A 12548-nucleotide genomic window follows, 5' to 3' on the forward strand; every position below is an offset into this window, starting at 1 on the left:
CTCTGCCCTGCCTTCCCTTATGAATACTTGAGGGCACAGGAGGGATGCCTGCTTCCTTCGTGAACATCCTTTGTCCCAGGGAAGGCCCAGCAGGACACTCTTTCCCACATTTTACCCTTCTCTGCAGATCACTGGGGCAGGGAAAACTGGGTCCACATCCACTTATCCTTAGGCCCAGATAGCTGTTTGGAGCATTCTTTGTTAATTTTTATTACTGACAAAATGAAGTGAGGTAATGGACAATTCCTTGGCCTTGTGTCTGACCAAGGTGGCTTCTACAGCTTGCTCTCTGCCCCCTGAGTGCCACTGTGTGTGCAGCTGACCTGGTGCCTTTGATAATCAAATTTTCATTAGTCTGCTAAGCAAAATGCTGGTGTTGAGCCAAGGGCAAGTTGTAAAGCTGGCCAAATAATTGTAATAATAATTCACTCATATTGAATGTGGTCCACTTAAAAGTGGTGCTTATTTTCTGAATGAAAATTAATATCTTCTAAGGATTTGGTTTAGATTACTTCACTGCATGGTTCATTTCAGCCTTGTAATTTTGCCAGTGATACCTAAAGTGGGTTCATTAAATAAAGCGGCAGAGCCTTGGCTGTGCTCCGAGATAGTGCTGTGCACTAATGTAAATTATAAATGTAGAGCTAGAAAATGTAACAAGCCCAGCTGGCAAACTTCCCTGTATTATCTCACAATAATTGTTTCCAGCCAGTAGAGATTTTTTGTATAGCAGAAAACAGGTTATTTATATTATCTATTTAGCCTAAAACTGTAATAACATCCTCTGGCAAAAGTATTATCTGATGGTGTCTGGAATGGAATCAGCTTTCCTCTTTCCAGGCATTAATAATTGAAAAATTTGTGTCACTTCATGGCATTTCCTGAACTGGAGAATGAAATTAAGATGACTTTTTAATTTGTACAGTTTAGTTCTTAAAAAGAAAATCTATTTTTGACAGCCAGAATTTCCTAGAATTGTCACATATGGTTTGAATCACCAACGAGAGAAATATTCCCTTTTACAAGTCTGATCAGGCAGAGACAACAGTACCACCAGCAGGACTGGCTCCTGGCTTAGCAGTCAGGAAAATACCTGTGAACAGGCAAGGCAAGTCAGGGAAGAGAAGGTTTTTTCCTGTTTCCTCAGAAATTCCTGGATGCCTGCTCTATCACTCATCTGCACATTCTCAGGCAAACCCTACAGAAGCGAGGATGTGGGCTTTCAATCCCCAGATGGCAACCCTGCTTCAGTACCCCTTGGATTTCTGGCATGCAAGGGAACATGTTTTACCTATGAGAACTTTCAATGCTGTGAATTTCTGTTGAATACATTATTTAAGCAATTCCTCACTTACAAGGTATGTTGGTAGGAAAATGGGAGAAAATGGCCTTCTCATCAATGGGACCCACTCAATTCACACATGAGAACAAATGTATATACAATGGCCATTCTAAGATGGCCATTAAAGAAGTAAGGTTTATTTAAATGAATGCTACATCCAAATACTGACAACTTCAAATCCAAATACACATGTGCTGTGAAAAAACTCCCGCTGTAACAATGAATTATGACAGCTCAATAGAAAGTAATTCCTTATCCAGATGTAAAAAAAAAAAAAAATTATGCAGGAATATTTGTTTACTTAGTGGCTGTAGTGTAGTGTTTAAAGCCCAGTTTGTAACAAGCAGTAGACACTGAGCAGTGTGAGAAATTAATTTGAGGAAATTTGGGATTTGGGGTGATTAGTTCATTAAAAAGGACTGATGATGAGAAAAATATGTTTATTCTGCTTTTTAAAACACCACTGTTCCTGTTTTTGTTTCTCACAGTTTTGTTCTTAGTTGATCTACTGACATATAATTACAGCTGGCTCACACTATTATGAGTAAAATCCATTTTTAAAGCCTGCAGAACAGCAGTATGAATCCTCATCTTGTTTGCTAGTGATCAGGTATCTCTAGGGAAACTTAGTTCTTTTCTTTGACTAATTTAAATTTATGGGAAGTCATTCAGTCAAAAGAAACACTGAAAAGCTTAACTCTTTTGAATTGTATATCACTGCATTAGGACTCCAAACATTTTGAGTCATCCACAATATGTGATTATTAATCCCATAAATATTTTGAATTGAGTAATAATGAGCTACCAGTTTTACTCTTGTTTTGAAGCCTACCCTGAGACCAACTGAGTCACTGTCTTTGGAACAGGATAAGAAAATTATGCCAGTAAAGCCAAAGCGCTGCTCTGTTGCAGTTGTGGATGAATAATGGAACAGGTGATTCTGGAGAGTGAAATGTATTCACCTGTAACAACAATCACAATAAAGTCTCATTTTTCTTTCAGATTAAGAGGAGTTTGTTTTAAAAAGCTGCTTAATTTTATTTATTTATTTAACAAAATCCTGGATTAGCCAAAATTTCTAGGAGCTCTGTGGTTTGAGTCTGGGACTTGTACCTTTCACATTAGACACCTTGATTTATTTTATTTCTCTATCTATTAGAAAGATTACCTTTATGCTAATCATATCACAAAGCGTATTCTAGAGGTGTTATAAGTACCCACAAAATTAACTAGAGCACAAATTTAGAATATTTCATTTTGGTTAGGGTGTGATGGTGTATCTAACCAAAGCACTGATTAAAGCCATGTAATAAAATTTTGCTTCAGTTCTGTGGGTGACTTAAAAATATACATATTTAAAAGTTTTTTCCACATTAACCCAAAATACCCTGGCTTTTGCTGGATTTTGATGGAAAAGAATCATTAGGTGATAAAATTATTCGCTGAAAGTGAAATAAGTTCTTCTGGTTTTGGACTATTGGGTTCTCCATCTCACTGTGCTCTGCCAGCCTGTGCTGCTGTTCCACACTGGCCACTCCTTCCCATCCTCCCAACTCACTGCAGCTGGCCCACTCCATGCTGCAGCCATCCTTCAAAAGGTGCCATGCAAATGGTTCTTAAAAGGAGGGAGAGAGAATGAGAAGAATAGCTGGAAAAAAATCTGTATTAGAATATGAGCATGATGTTTTTTACTCTTCTGATCTGTGATAGATGCCACAGTGCCACATGTGAGCATAGCTTAAAAAGATCAAGATGTCTTGATCCTAAAGAGATAAAAATAAATAAGTCTAACATGTCTGGGATTTCCTCATTTTTATGCCAGGAAAAACCTTTTTTTTTTTTTTTTTATTTGATTAGAATTTGCAAGTAGAGCTGGCTTCCCCTCAGCGGCATGTTTTGATGAATACGTTATTTACTACTGAAACAGAAAAGGTCTCTGGTGAAGCAGTGATGGGGCAGAGAAGGAAAAACAAAGATGAATGCAAGAAGAAGAAAGGCAGAGTTTGCAGCTGAGCTGTGAGACGAACCAGAGGTCGCAAGGGACAGAGCTACAGGAAATCTGCTCTTTAAGGCAGCAGGTGCAGGGGGGAGCTCCCATACACTGATGTCAATTGGAAGCGAAGGTACCACACAAAGCAGCAGCTATGTGTGGATAATGAGAAGCTGAGAGGCCAAGACGAGCAGTGGAAAACGGGTCAATTTGGAGCTTGCATGAGGGCTCAGGAAGTTGGCTGAGAAGGAAAGAGGCAGCAGCACTGCCTTCAGTACAGGGGGGGTTTGTTAAAATTTGGTGTGATTTCTGATGCAGCATGTAATGCTGTAGCTTCACAGTTGCTTTTAAGTGGAGAAAAGTTTTTAGTGGGGAAAAAGAAGTTCCTAGTTCATTGTAGAGCAAAGGAAACTCTCCCGGCAGCACAAGGCAGGCAGTAGCATGGGGAAAGGGAAGGCAGACACAGCTGGAGAAGTAGTGGAGGGAGCAGGCAGGACAATTTCTTTCAGTGGCAGTGCCTGTATATGCCAGTACAATGAAAAATGGAAATTAAGAAACAGCAAAATTCTCCAGCTCCCTCCTGACTAACCTAAACTAGTAGACAGCATTATAGTATCCACTGTTAGGTATGCTTTTTGTGTCATTTCTTACACCATCCATCTTAATCTAAACACTCAGCTACTGCCCAAATTTTAACTACTTTGCATTAGGGCAAACTGGAGTGGAGTAGATTTCTCTACATCCCTGGATGTCTCCCTATGTCATTTGAACCCGACTTAGGGTTATGGTTATAATTAGGTTAGGGCACAATTAAAACAGAATTAAAACCTAAGGATACTATTCTCGCCTACTAGATTTTGCTTTGGAAGGGTATCTGCAACTTTTTCTCCAGTTCTGCTTAAAGTCTTCAGTAAAAACTATCTGCCATCCCCCTCCAACTCCTTTCCAATGGTCTGGCAATTGATTGATCAGGCTTGTCAAAAGCTGTTCCTTTCTGGATAAAGGAACAGAATATCGTGTTCTGTGTACGCACTCACACATATTCACACATATTCCTGATTATCGTCTGACGTAATGAATTACAGCCTGCTGAGTATTCTCTTGTGGTGGGACTTTTTTGTTAAATATACACACTGTGAGTACACATAAGGTAAGGCAAGCTCACCTGAAGCAGGAGCGATGAGGTTTGGGATAAACTTCAACTCTCCCAGTAGATTCAGAACAAATACAAAGAACTTACTAGCAGGGGTTTTTTCCCCCGAGTACATCTCATGCCCTGCTTCCTTTAAATATTTGTTTCAAGACTATGCATCTTTTTGGTAGCTTCGTATTTGGTAGCTTGTATTGACTAGTGTCTCTTGAACCCTTCCTGCTCACCATATAAGCATCTGAAATAAGTCTGCTGCTGATGCTGAGTTGAGGTAGCATGAACAAGATCTGGCTGCAGAGAACTGCAGAAAGACCTCGTGAGATTGAGTAACTGGGAAATCAAACCACAGATGAAATTCACTGTGTGTAGATTGAATTCACACCTACCAAGAAAAAAAAAAAATCCTATCCTCTCATATAAAATTAAAAGCTCTGAAATGATCACAGCCACTGAGAAGGAAACCATGGCACAAGTTACATATCAGAAAACATCAGGTAAGTGTATGGCTGGATTCAGTCAAATGTTACAGACCATTTGCAAAGGAAAACAGAACAGAACAGGAAACATGAAGATGCCACTGTAGGAATCCATAGCCAACCTGAACATTTACTTAGTCCCCTCATCCCAGAAAGCAGAACAGAAAAAAATGAGAGAGGGGATGTGTATAAGGTCAGTCTGATTAGTTTGGCATTGCAGAGTTTGGAAAAGGAACTACATTTTGTGTTAATACAGGACATCATTAGAGGCACAGACACATTGGGAAAAATATGGTTTTTTCAAGCACAAAAATCCAGGAGCTTCCAAAGGCAGGGAGTCATAGCCAGGCTCAGAGCACGAGCTGGTGCCTTGTGAGATCTGGGCAGCCCCTCACCCCTGGATGCTGTGTGGGCCAAAAGCTGAAGCAGGCTCAAGGTGGGGCTGGGAAAGCCCTTGGAGAGTTTGAGAGCCACTGCAGGCTACTGGCTCAACAAACCACGCTGAGCTGAGGAGCCCCTTGAGCACACATTGGTCAGAGGGTGGGTGGGACAGTCCAAAGGGGAAGTGTTGTGGGTGCTGCCTGGTTCCTGCTCCTTGCTGAGACAACTGCCCTGGCTTTGAGCTGGAAGCAAGGCTGTGCTTGATGGGCCCTTTGTCTGCACCCATAGAGCTGCCCTTTTACAACCAATCTCCTTCTGAATGATGGGAGCCAGCACTGACATCACTTGAATCAGATGCACTGCAGCAAGGCTGAAGGAAGAAGGAGAAGGATGTGTGGCTATTTTGGGCATGTGAGGCACAGCTGCTTGCTGTCTTCTCTCACAAGTCAGGAAGGGCACAGACTGGAACAGGAGGTCAAAACTCTCTTAGCATGTCCTGTATTTCTTAGTAAATGGACTGAAACCAGAGAAAATCAGCAAGATGACAGTTGTTAGATAAACCTGGGCTTTTTTTAGCAACTTTTCTGAATGTTGTGAAAAACTTTCTTGTGCACAGGATAGTGTATTTAACTTACAATTGCATTTCCTGTACCTTGAGAAAGAGCATTCTTGAAGACTAGGATGGATGGAGGCCATCTGGAAAACACTGATTTCATGTACATGATTAATATAGTGGATATGATGATTTATGAGTGAAGCAGGTACCACTTTAGCAAAGTTAATAAAAGCTGTAGTCAGTGGGCACTCATAAGCTTATATAAAGCTCAAAATTATAAATAACAATAGAGGTAAAACTGTCACTAGAGAAATATGAGGGATAGCAAAAGATGATGTATGTGATACCTAGGGAGGAGAAGATACACTGGAAATGGTGGAGGACTAAATTTACCTAAAACACAGAACAGGAAAGGGGATTTTAGCAGAAATTCATGTTGTTCCAATAAGTTCAAGAGGACAGACTCAAGAAAGGTACGGTGATCTTAGGAAAAGGACTTGAAATGATTTGCTGTATATTAAGGGTTAACTATGGCAAGCAGCTAATCCCCATGCAGCCATTTGCTGGCTCACTTCCTGCACCAATAGGATGGGAGGGAGAATCAGAAGGGTAAAAGTCAGAAAACTCATGGGCTGAGGCACAGACAGTTCAAAAGGTAAAGCGAAAGCCACACACACAAGCAAAGCAAAACAGACAAGGAACTTGTTCACCAGTTCCCATGGGCAGGCAGGCATTCAGTCATCCACAGGAAAGCAGGGCTCCATCATGCATAACAGTGAATTTGGAAGAAAAATGCAATAAATTGGATCGTCCTCTCTTCCTCCTGCTTCCCCCAACCGTTACTGTTTGGCATGACATCGTGTGGAGTTACGGTTTGGAATATCCCTTGGGTTGTTTAGGTCAGGCTGTCCCAGCTGTATCCTTTCCCAGCCTCTTCTGTACCCCAGCCTGCTCACTGGCAGGGCAGTTCAAGAAGCAGTGTAAGCAGTGCCGAGCTAAAACATCCCTGACTGTGGTCACAAACCCAAAACAGAGTCTTAAATAAGCTACCATGAAGAAAATTGCCTCTATACCAACAAAACCCCATACATATATATAAATGGTAGCGCCTTTCAACAAAATGAAAAAGCTCTGTGACACAAAGATATGTGGAGTCATACAAAAGCAATGAAAGTACATACATAGAATTCACAGTATCACAGAATATTCTGAGTTGGAAGGGACCCACAAGGACTATCAAGTCCAACTCTTGGCCCTCTACAAGACTGAGAATCACACCATGTGCCCAAGAGTGTTGTCCAAATGCTTCTTGAATTCTGTCAGGCTGTGCTGTGACCACTTCCCTGGGGAGCCTGTTCCAGTGCCCAACCACCCTCTGGGATAAGAACCTTTTCCTCATGTATAACCTAAACCTCCCCTGGCACAACTGCAGGCCATTCCCTCTGGTTCTGCGCCTGGTCACCACAGAGCAGAGATCAGTGCTTGCCCTTCCACTTCCCCTCAGGAGGAAGCTGTAACTGCACTGAGGTCTCCCCTCGGTCTCCTCCAGGCTGGACAGACCAAGTCACCTCAGCAGCTCCTCACAGGGCTTCCCCTCAAGGCCCTTCACCATCTTCATTGCCCTCCTTTGGACACTCTTGAACAGTTCAATGTCTTTCTTATATTGTGGCACCCAAAACTGCCCCCAGCACTCGAGGTGAGGCTGCCCCAGCTCAGAGCAGAGCAGGACAATCCCTCCCTTGCCCAGCTGGCTGTGCCGTGCCTAATGCCCCCCAGGACAGGGTTGCTCCTCCTGACTGCCAGGGCACTGCTGGCTCATGTTTAATTAGACCCAAACAGGATCCCCAGGTCCCTTTCCATGGAGCTGCTCTCCAGCCTCTCATTCCCCAGTCTGTCCATACATCCAGGGTTGCCCCATCCCAGAATCCAGCACTTTCTCTGGTTGAACCTCATATGGTTGGTGATTGCCCAGCCCCCTGATTTGTCAAGGTCTCTCTGCAGGGCCTGCTGGCCTTCAAGGGAGTCAGCTGCTCCTCCCAGCCTGGTATTGTTTGTGAACTTTCTTAGTATCCCTTTAAGTCCTGCTTCGAAGATGTTTATGGCTACTTGAAACCAATGAATACCATAATAACTGTACACACATCTTGCTAAATTCAGTGAGCATCTGACATGCAAAGCAGTGCCAGAATAGGGCTCACAGTCACACGATGGCTCTAAGACCAAGCAATGCCCAGTACGGATAAACCTGAAAACAAATGGTTTTCCAGGAGTATGTTTGGTATCTATGTTTGGGATGTGTGAGATGAAGTCCATGTATGGTCGACATGTATGGTCGTGTCCTACACCTGGGGTGAATAACCCCAGCACTGGTATGGGTTAGGGGCTGACCTGACTTCTCTGCGGAGAAGGACCTGAAGGCCCAGGTGGACAGCAAGCTGTGCGTGAGCCATGCCCACACCCACGTGGACAAGAAGACTGATGGAATCCTGGGATCGATTAGGAAGAGCAGTGCCAACAGGTCAAGGGAGGGTATCCTGCCCCTCCAATGAGCCCTGGTAAGGCACATCTGGAGCGCTGTGTCCAGTTCTGGGCTTCTCAATACAAGAGAGACATGGAGCTCCTGGAGCAGGCCAGTGGAGGGATACAGAGATGATTAAGGGACTGGAACATCTCCCCTGTGAGGAAAGGCTGAGGGAGCAGGGCCTGTTCAGCCTCAAGAGAGACAACTGAGAAGGGGAAATTATCCATGCTTTTAAGTATCTGAAGGGACGGTGCCAAGAGGATGGAGCCAGGCTCTTCTCAGTGGTGCTGAGCAATAGGACCTGAGGCAACAGGCATTTTCCAATGCGCAGGAAATTCCACCTGCATATGAGGAAGAACTTCCTTACTCCGTGGCCAGGGGAACAGATTGTGCGAACACGTGGCGTCTCCCTCACTGGGGATACTCCAGAACCATCTGGACACAATCCTGTGCCATGAATGACCCTGCCTGAGCAGTGAGCTTGGACCGCTGTGGTCCCTTCCAATCTGACCGACTCTGTGATCCCTCGATTCCTTTCCCGCCTAACTTAGGGCTGCAGCCCTGAGGGAACCGAGCCCACACAGCCCGACAGCCCTGCCCGGGCGGAGCCCGAAAGGCCCGGCTTCCCTGGGGCCGCACCGCACCACCCACCCTCCGGAGCCGGTCCCGCCCGCCGCCCGCTCCTTCCCCAGGGCGGTGGAGCTGCCTGGGGCCCGCCCCCGGCGGGGAGTGGCCGGGCCAGGGCCGCTTTCCGCCCGCTGCGGCCGGGGCCGGGATGTGGCGGCCGCAGCCCCGGCCGGGCGGTACCGACAGGCGGCGCCGCGGCGGCGGGGACGCGGCGGGCCCGGGTGAGCGGGGGCCGGGGCAGCGAGGGAGGAGGCGGGGGGGTCCGGCCGAGAGCTCCGCAGGAGCCCCCTGAAGGCGCCGGGGGAGTGGGGCACCCCTCTCGGGGCCGGGGCTGGCAGCGCTGCTCCCCGCTGGAGGGGCCGGGCGGCTCGGCTGGATATTGCCCTCGGGCTGGGAGCGGCGGCAGCTCTTGGGAGTCGCGTTGAGTGTGGGGCGAATGTAGTTGTGGTTATTTTTTTTTTTCTTTTTCTTTTTATTTATTTATTTATTTATTTATATCTCCAAAACCCCGTGGATCTTTCATTTTAAAGTCCGCAAGTTTTAGGATTTGTTTTAGCTTTCTATTTCATTTATTTATTTATTTATTTATTTATTTAAAAATTTATTTATTTATTTATATTTTTAAATACTTGATATTATTATTTATGTAAAATATATTTCTGATATTATTTTTTATATTTTTGAGCCCCTGGTGATGCTGGCATTTATTTCGCAGTCAATAATATTTCACAGTCTAAGAAAGGGTCTTGCAACTTTGAGATAACTTTGCTATCGTTTTGTTAACTCAGAAAATAAGATGCTTTGGTTTCGCTTCATCCCGTGTGAGCACAGTTTTAGTGATATGGGGGGTATCAATGGTTTATTTGGTATCCTTTATTTGTTTACTTTTTTTAATAGCCAGCTACAAAGAGGGAAGTAATGGTGCTCTTAGAAAAGTCACCTGCATTATGTCTCTAGTCCTGTCTTAAGGAAGAAAAAGAAAGCTGCCTTCTCAGTGGACACTCTGTGTGTATATGCTTTTATAAATAAATGAATTTTATAAGACTGTGACCTGTAATGTGGATGAACTGCTCTCATTTTCTCTCAGAGCAGCAGCAATCAGCTGGTCTGAGCTAGGGCTGCCCTCCGTATCAGCAGTGGTGCTGGCAAAAGGCTGGAGCTGAGATTCTGGGGAAAAACACCTTTTCCAGGAGAACTGGGAAACATGTATTTCTCACTAGGTATGTTTTTTGGATTGTTTAAGATTGGTGTTCTCCCAGCTCCATGAGTCCACCAAGGCTTTCTGCAAATGCTTCAGTCGTCCTTGCCAACAGTTTAATAGAAAACAGCTCATTCCTGTTTTGGTAATCCACATTAATTTTGGTGTACAAGTGCTTGAGTAACTTCTTCCTATGCTTTTGAGCAGCAATTTAAGAGTTCTGCAGTGAAGTGCTTTTTATACTAATAAAAATAAAGGCTTTCATAAAATATGCTGCAGAAGGTATATCAGCAAGTGCTGCTGCTAGTTCAAAGTAATGACTGTTTTCAAAGAAATGAGTGAAGTTCCCTGGGATGAATTATCTTGTTTTGTCCTTTCCTGTTGGTTCATTTACTTGTTAATTTGCTATTGGCCTTACAGTAACTCCTGAAAATGGGAGAAATTCTACTTATTAAAACTTTCCTTGGTGTTTAAATACTGAAGTCCCTTTAATGATGTTGTAGAGTGTTCCCCTCTCTCATTGCTGAAGTTGAAACTGTTGCGGTTCATTCTGGGAAAGGCATTGACAGTGGTTTTCCAGTTGAAGCTACAGTGTATTTTTCATTATTTGTAGGGCTTCTAGGCCCTTATGAAACTGCAAACTAGGGGTGTTTAAAATAAATATTTGATTTAAAAGAAAACAAAAGGCTGAGTTTAGAGATTTGGTGTTACTGAAAATATTTGGATTGTGGCAAGTTGAAGGAATGTACGAGAACCACCAAATGCTTATGTGCAGTGTTTTATATACTTGAGATTAGGACCATATCCGACATGTCTTTTTTTATTCCCAGTGCTTGATACTATCAGAGTTACCAATTTTCTTTATAGCTGTCTTTGAGATTGGGCACTGAAAATGGCACGTTCTCATACTCGTCACTAATGATTACAGCGCAGCAGCACTCTAGAAAAACAGTCAGAGGCAAGTATTGTATTGCCACTGGCTTCCTCCCTCTTTAAATTTAGATAAATCATCGTTTGTTCTCTTCAGTGAAGTGAAGTCAAAACTTTGGGCCTAAGCTGCTTCTGGTGGAAATGTAGTGGGTCCATGTAAGAAAAGAGGATTTATTAGCACCAGGATAAATTAATTGTGATGAACAGGAGGACAGAAAGCACTGCAAACAATGTTTTGTACTGACAAAAGCAAAAACCCTAAAGGTTAATTCTGACTTTGTTCACAAATTAGGCACACTTGGTTAGGCTTTTTTTGCTCGCTGTGGCTTGGGCCTTTGACAGCTACTGAACCAGCTGACCTTTCAAGTGCGATTTGCTCGAGTGTGTGACGCCTCACGAGTGTTCCTTAGGAGTTATAGGAGTTATGATTTTTTTCTTTTCCCATTTTAGCGTTGTGTTTCTTTGAGCGACCCCCTCTTTCTAATTGAGCTCAGACAGGCTGTGACCTTTTCTGGCTTTGGCCATATTGCATATTAATGATTCCTGTGGAAAGGAGATTTCTTACCTCCTTTGGAGTATCGGCCTCCAAGGTGAACGGGAAGGGACCTGTGGAGTTGCCATAGTGATTTCCAAGTTCATCCTTAGCATTTTGTGTCTTTTTCTAGAAAGCAGCCCTTTCATGCTGCGTCACTTAGATTAGGATTGAACCCAGGGTATGTTGTAATACTATTCAATATTCTTGAAGGAAAACTGCTGCAAAACCCTTATGTATTCGGAATGAATGCGCCCTTTGTAAACCAGCAGTCACACGAGGAAAAACTTGGCCCTCTGGCACTGAACAAAGGCTGCTGTTCCTATTTTAAGCATGGTAGTATCCTTATTTGAAGGTGTCTCCTTAATTTTGTGTAGTGTTAACTAATACACCATGTAATTTTCTTTTTTCTTGTCTTTTAACATATAGGTGTGGATTCCATTAAGAGCTCACATGAAAAATGCTTTCAGGGAGAAATATTTCTTTATCAAGCCTGCAAGCTACTGATGCTGTGGAAGCTCAGATCCACTATGGACGTACTTTGTTTGCTAAACATGAGTCTTCTGTATGGAAATTGAATTAGCTATTGACATGGAGTTACTTCCCTATTTATTGATGCTGAGAATGTGAAGTGGCTTAATGAGTAATCTGAAGTCTGCAGGCAGAGGGGTGAGATCATGTGCTTGCCTCAAGTAGGGTTTCTTTGTTTGGTGTGATTCCTTTGGGACTCGTAGAATTTGGATTCTGCCTCCCCTTTGTATGTACTGTAAAATGCTGCTCACTGTGTTTCAGGCCCTCCTTCATCTCACAGCCAAGCTTCCTTCCAGAACACCTATTATCTCTGT

General features: G+C 43.6%; 1 protein-coding gene across 5 annotated transcripts in view; it reads left to right on the forward strand.

Annotated features, from left to right (window-relative positions):
* Positions 1–9220: 9220 nt before the first annotated feature.
* Positions 9221–12548, forward strand: part of DISC1 (DISC1 scaffold protein) — a 190910-nt gene continuing 187582 nt past the window's right edge. The window contains exons 1-2 of one of the 5 annotated variants that reach the window (XM_015622557.2): positions 9249–9264; positions 10131–10263. In XM_015622557.2, the coding sequence (XP_015478043.1) occupies positions 10248–10263 (16 nt within the window). In that variant the 5' untranslated portion in view covers positions 9249–9264; positions 10131–10247. Of the gene's footprint in view, positions 9265–9677; positions 10264–12132; positions 12373–12548 lie in introns of those variants that run through there. The other 4 variants (XM_015622558.3, XM_015622559.1, XR_001520585.3 and 1 more) reach the window with 4 other exon arrangements.

The sequence above is a fragment of the Parus major genome, chromosome 3 (assembly GCF_001522545.3).
Source record: "Parus major isolate Abel chromosome 3, Parus_major1.1, whole genome shotgun sequence".
NCBI classification, from domain to species: Eukaryota; Metazoa; Chordata; class Aves; order Passeriformes; family Paridae; genus Parus; species Parus major.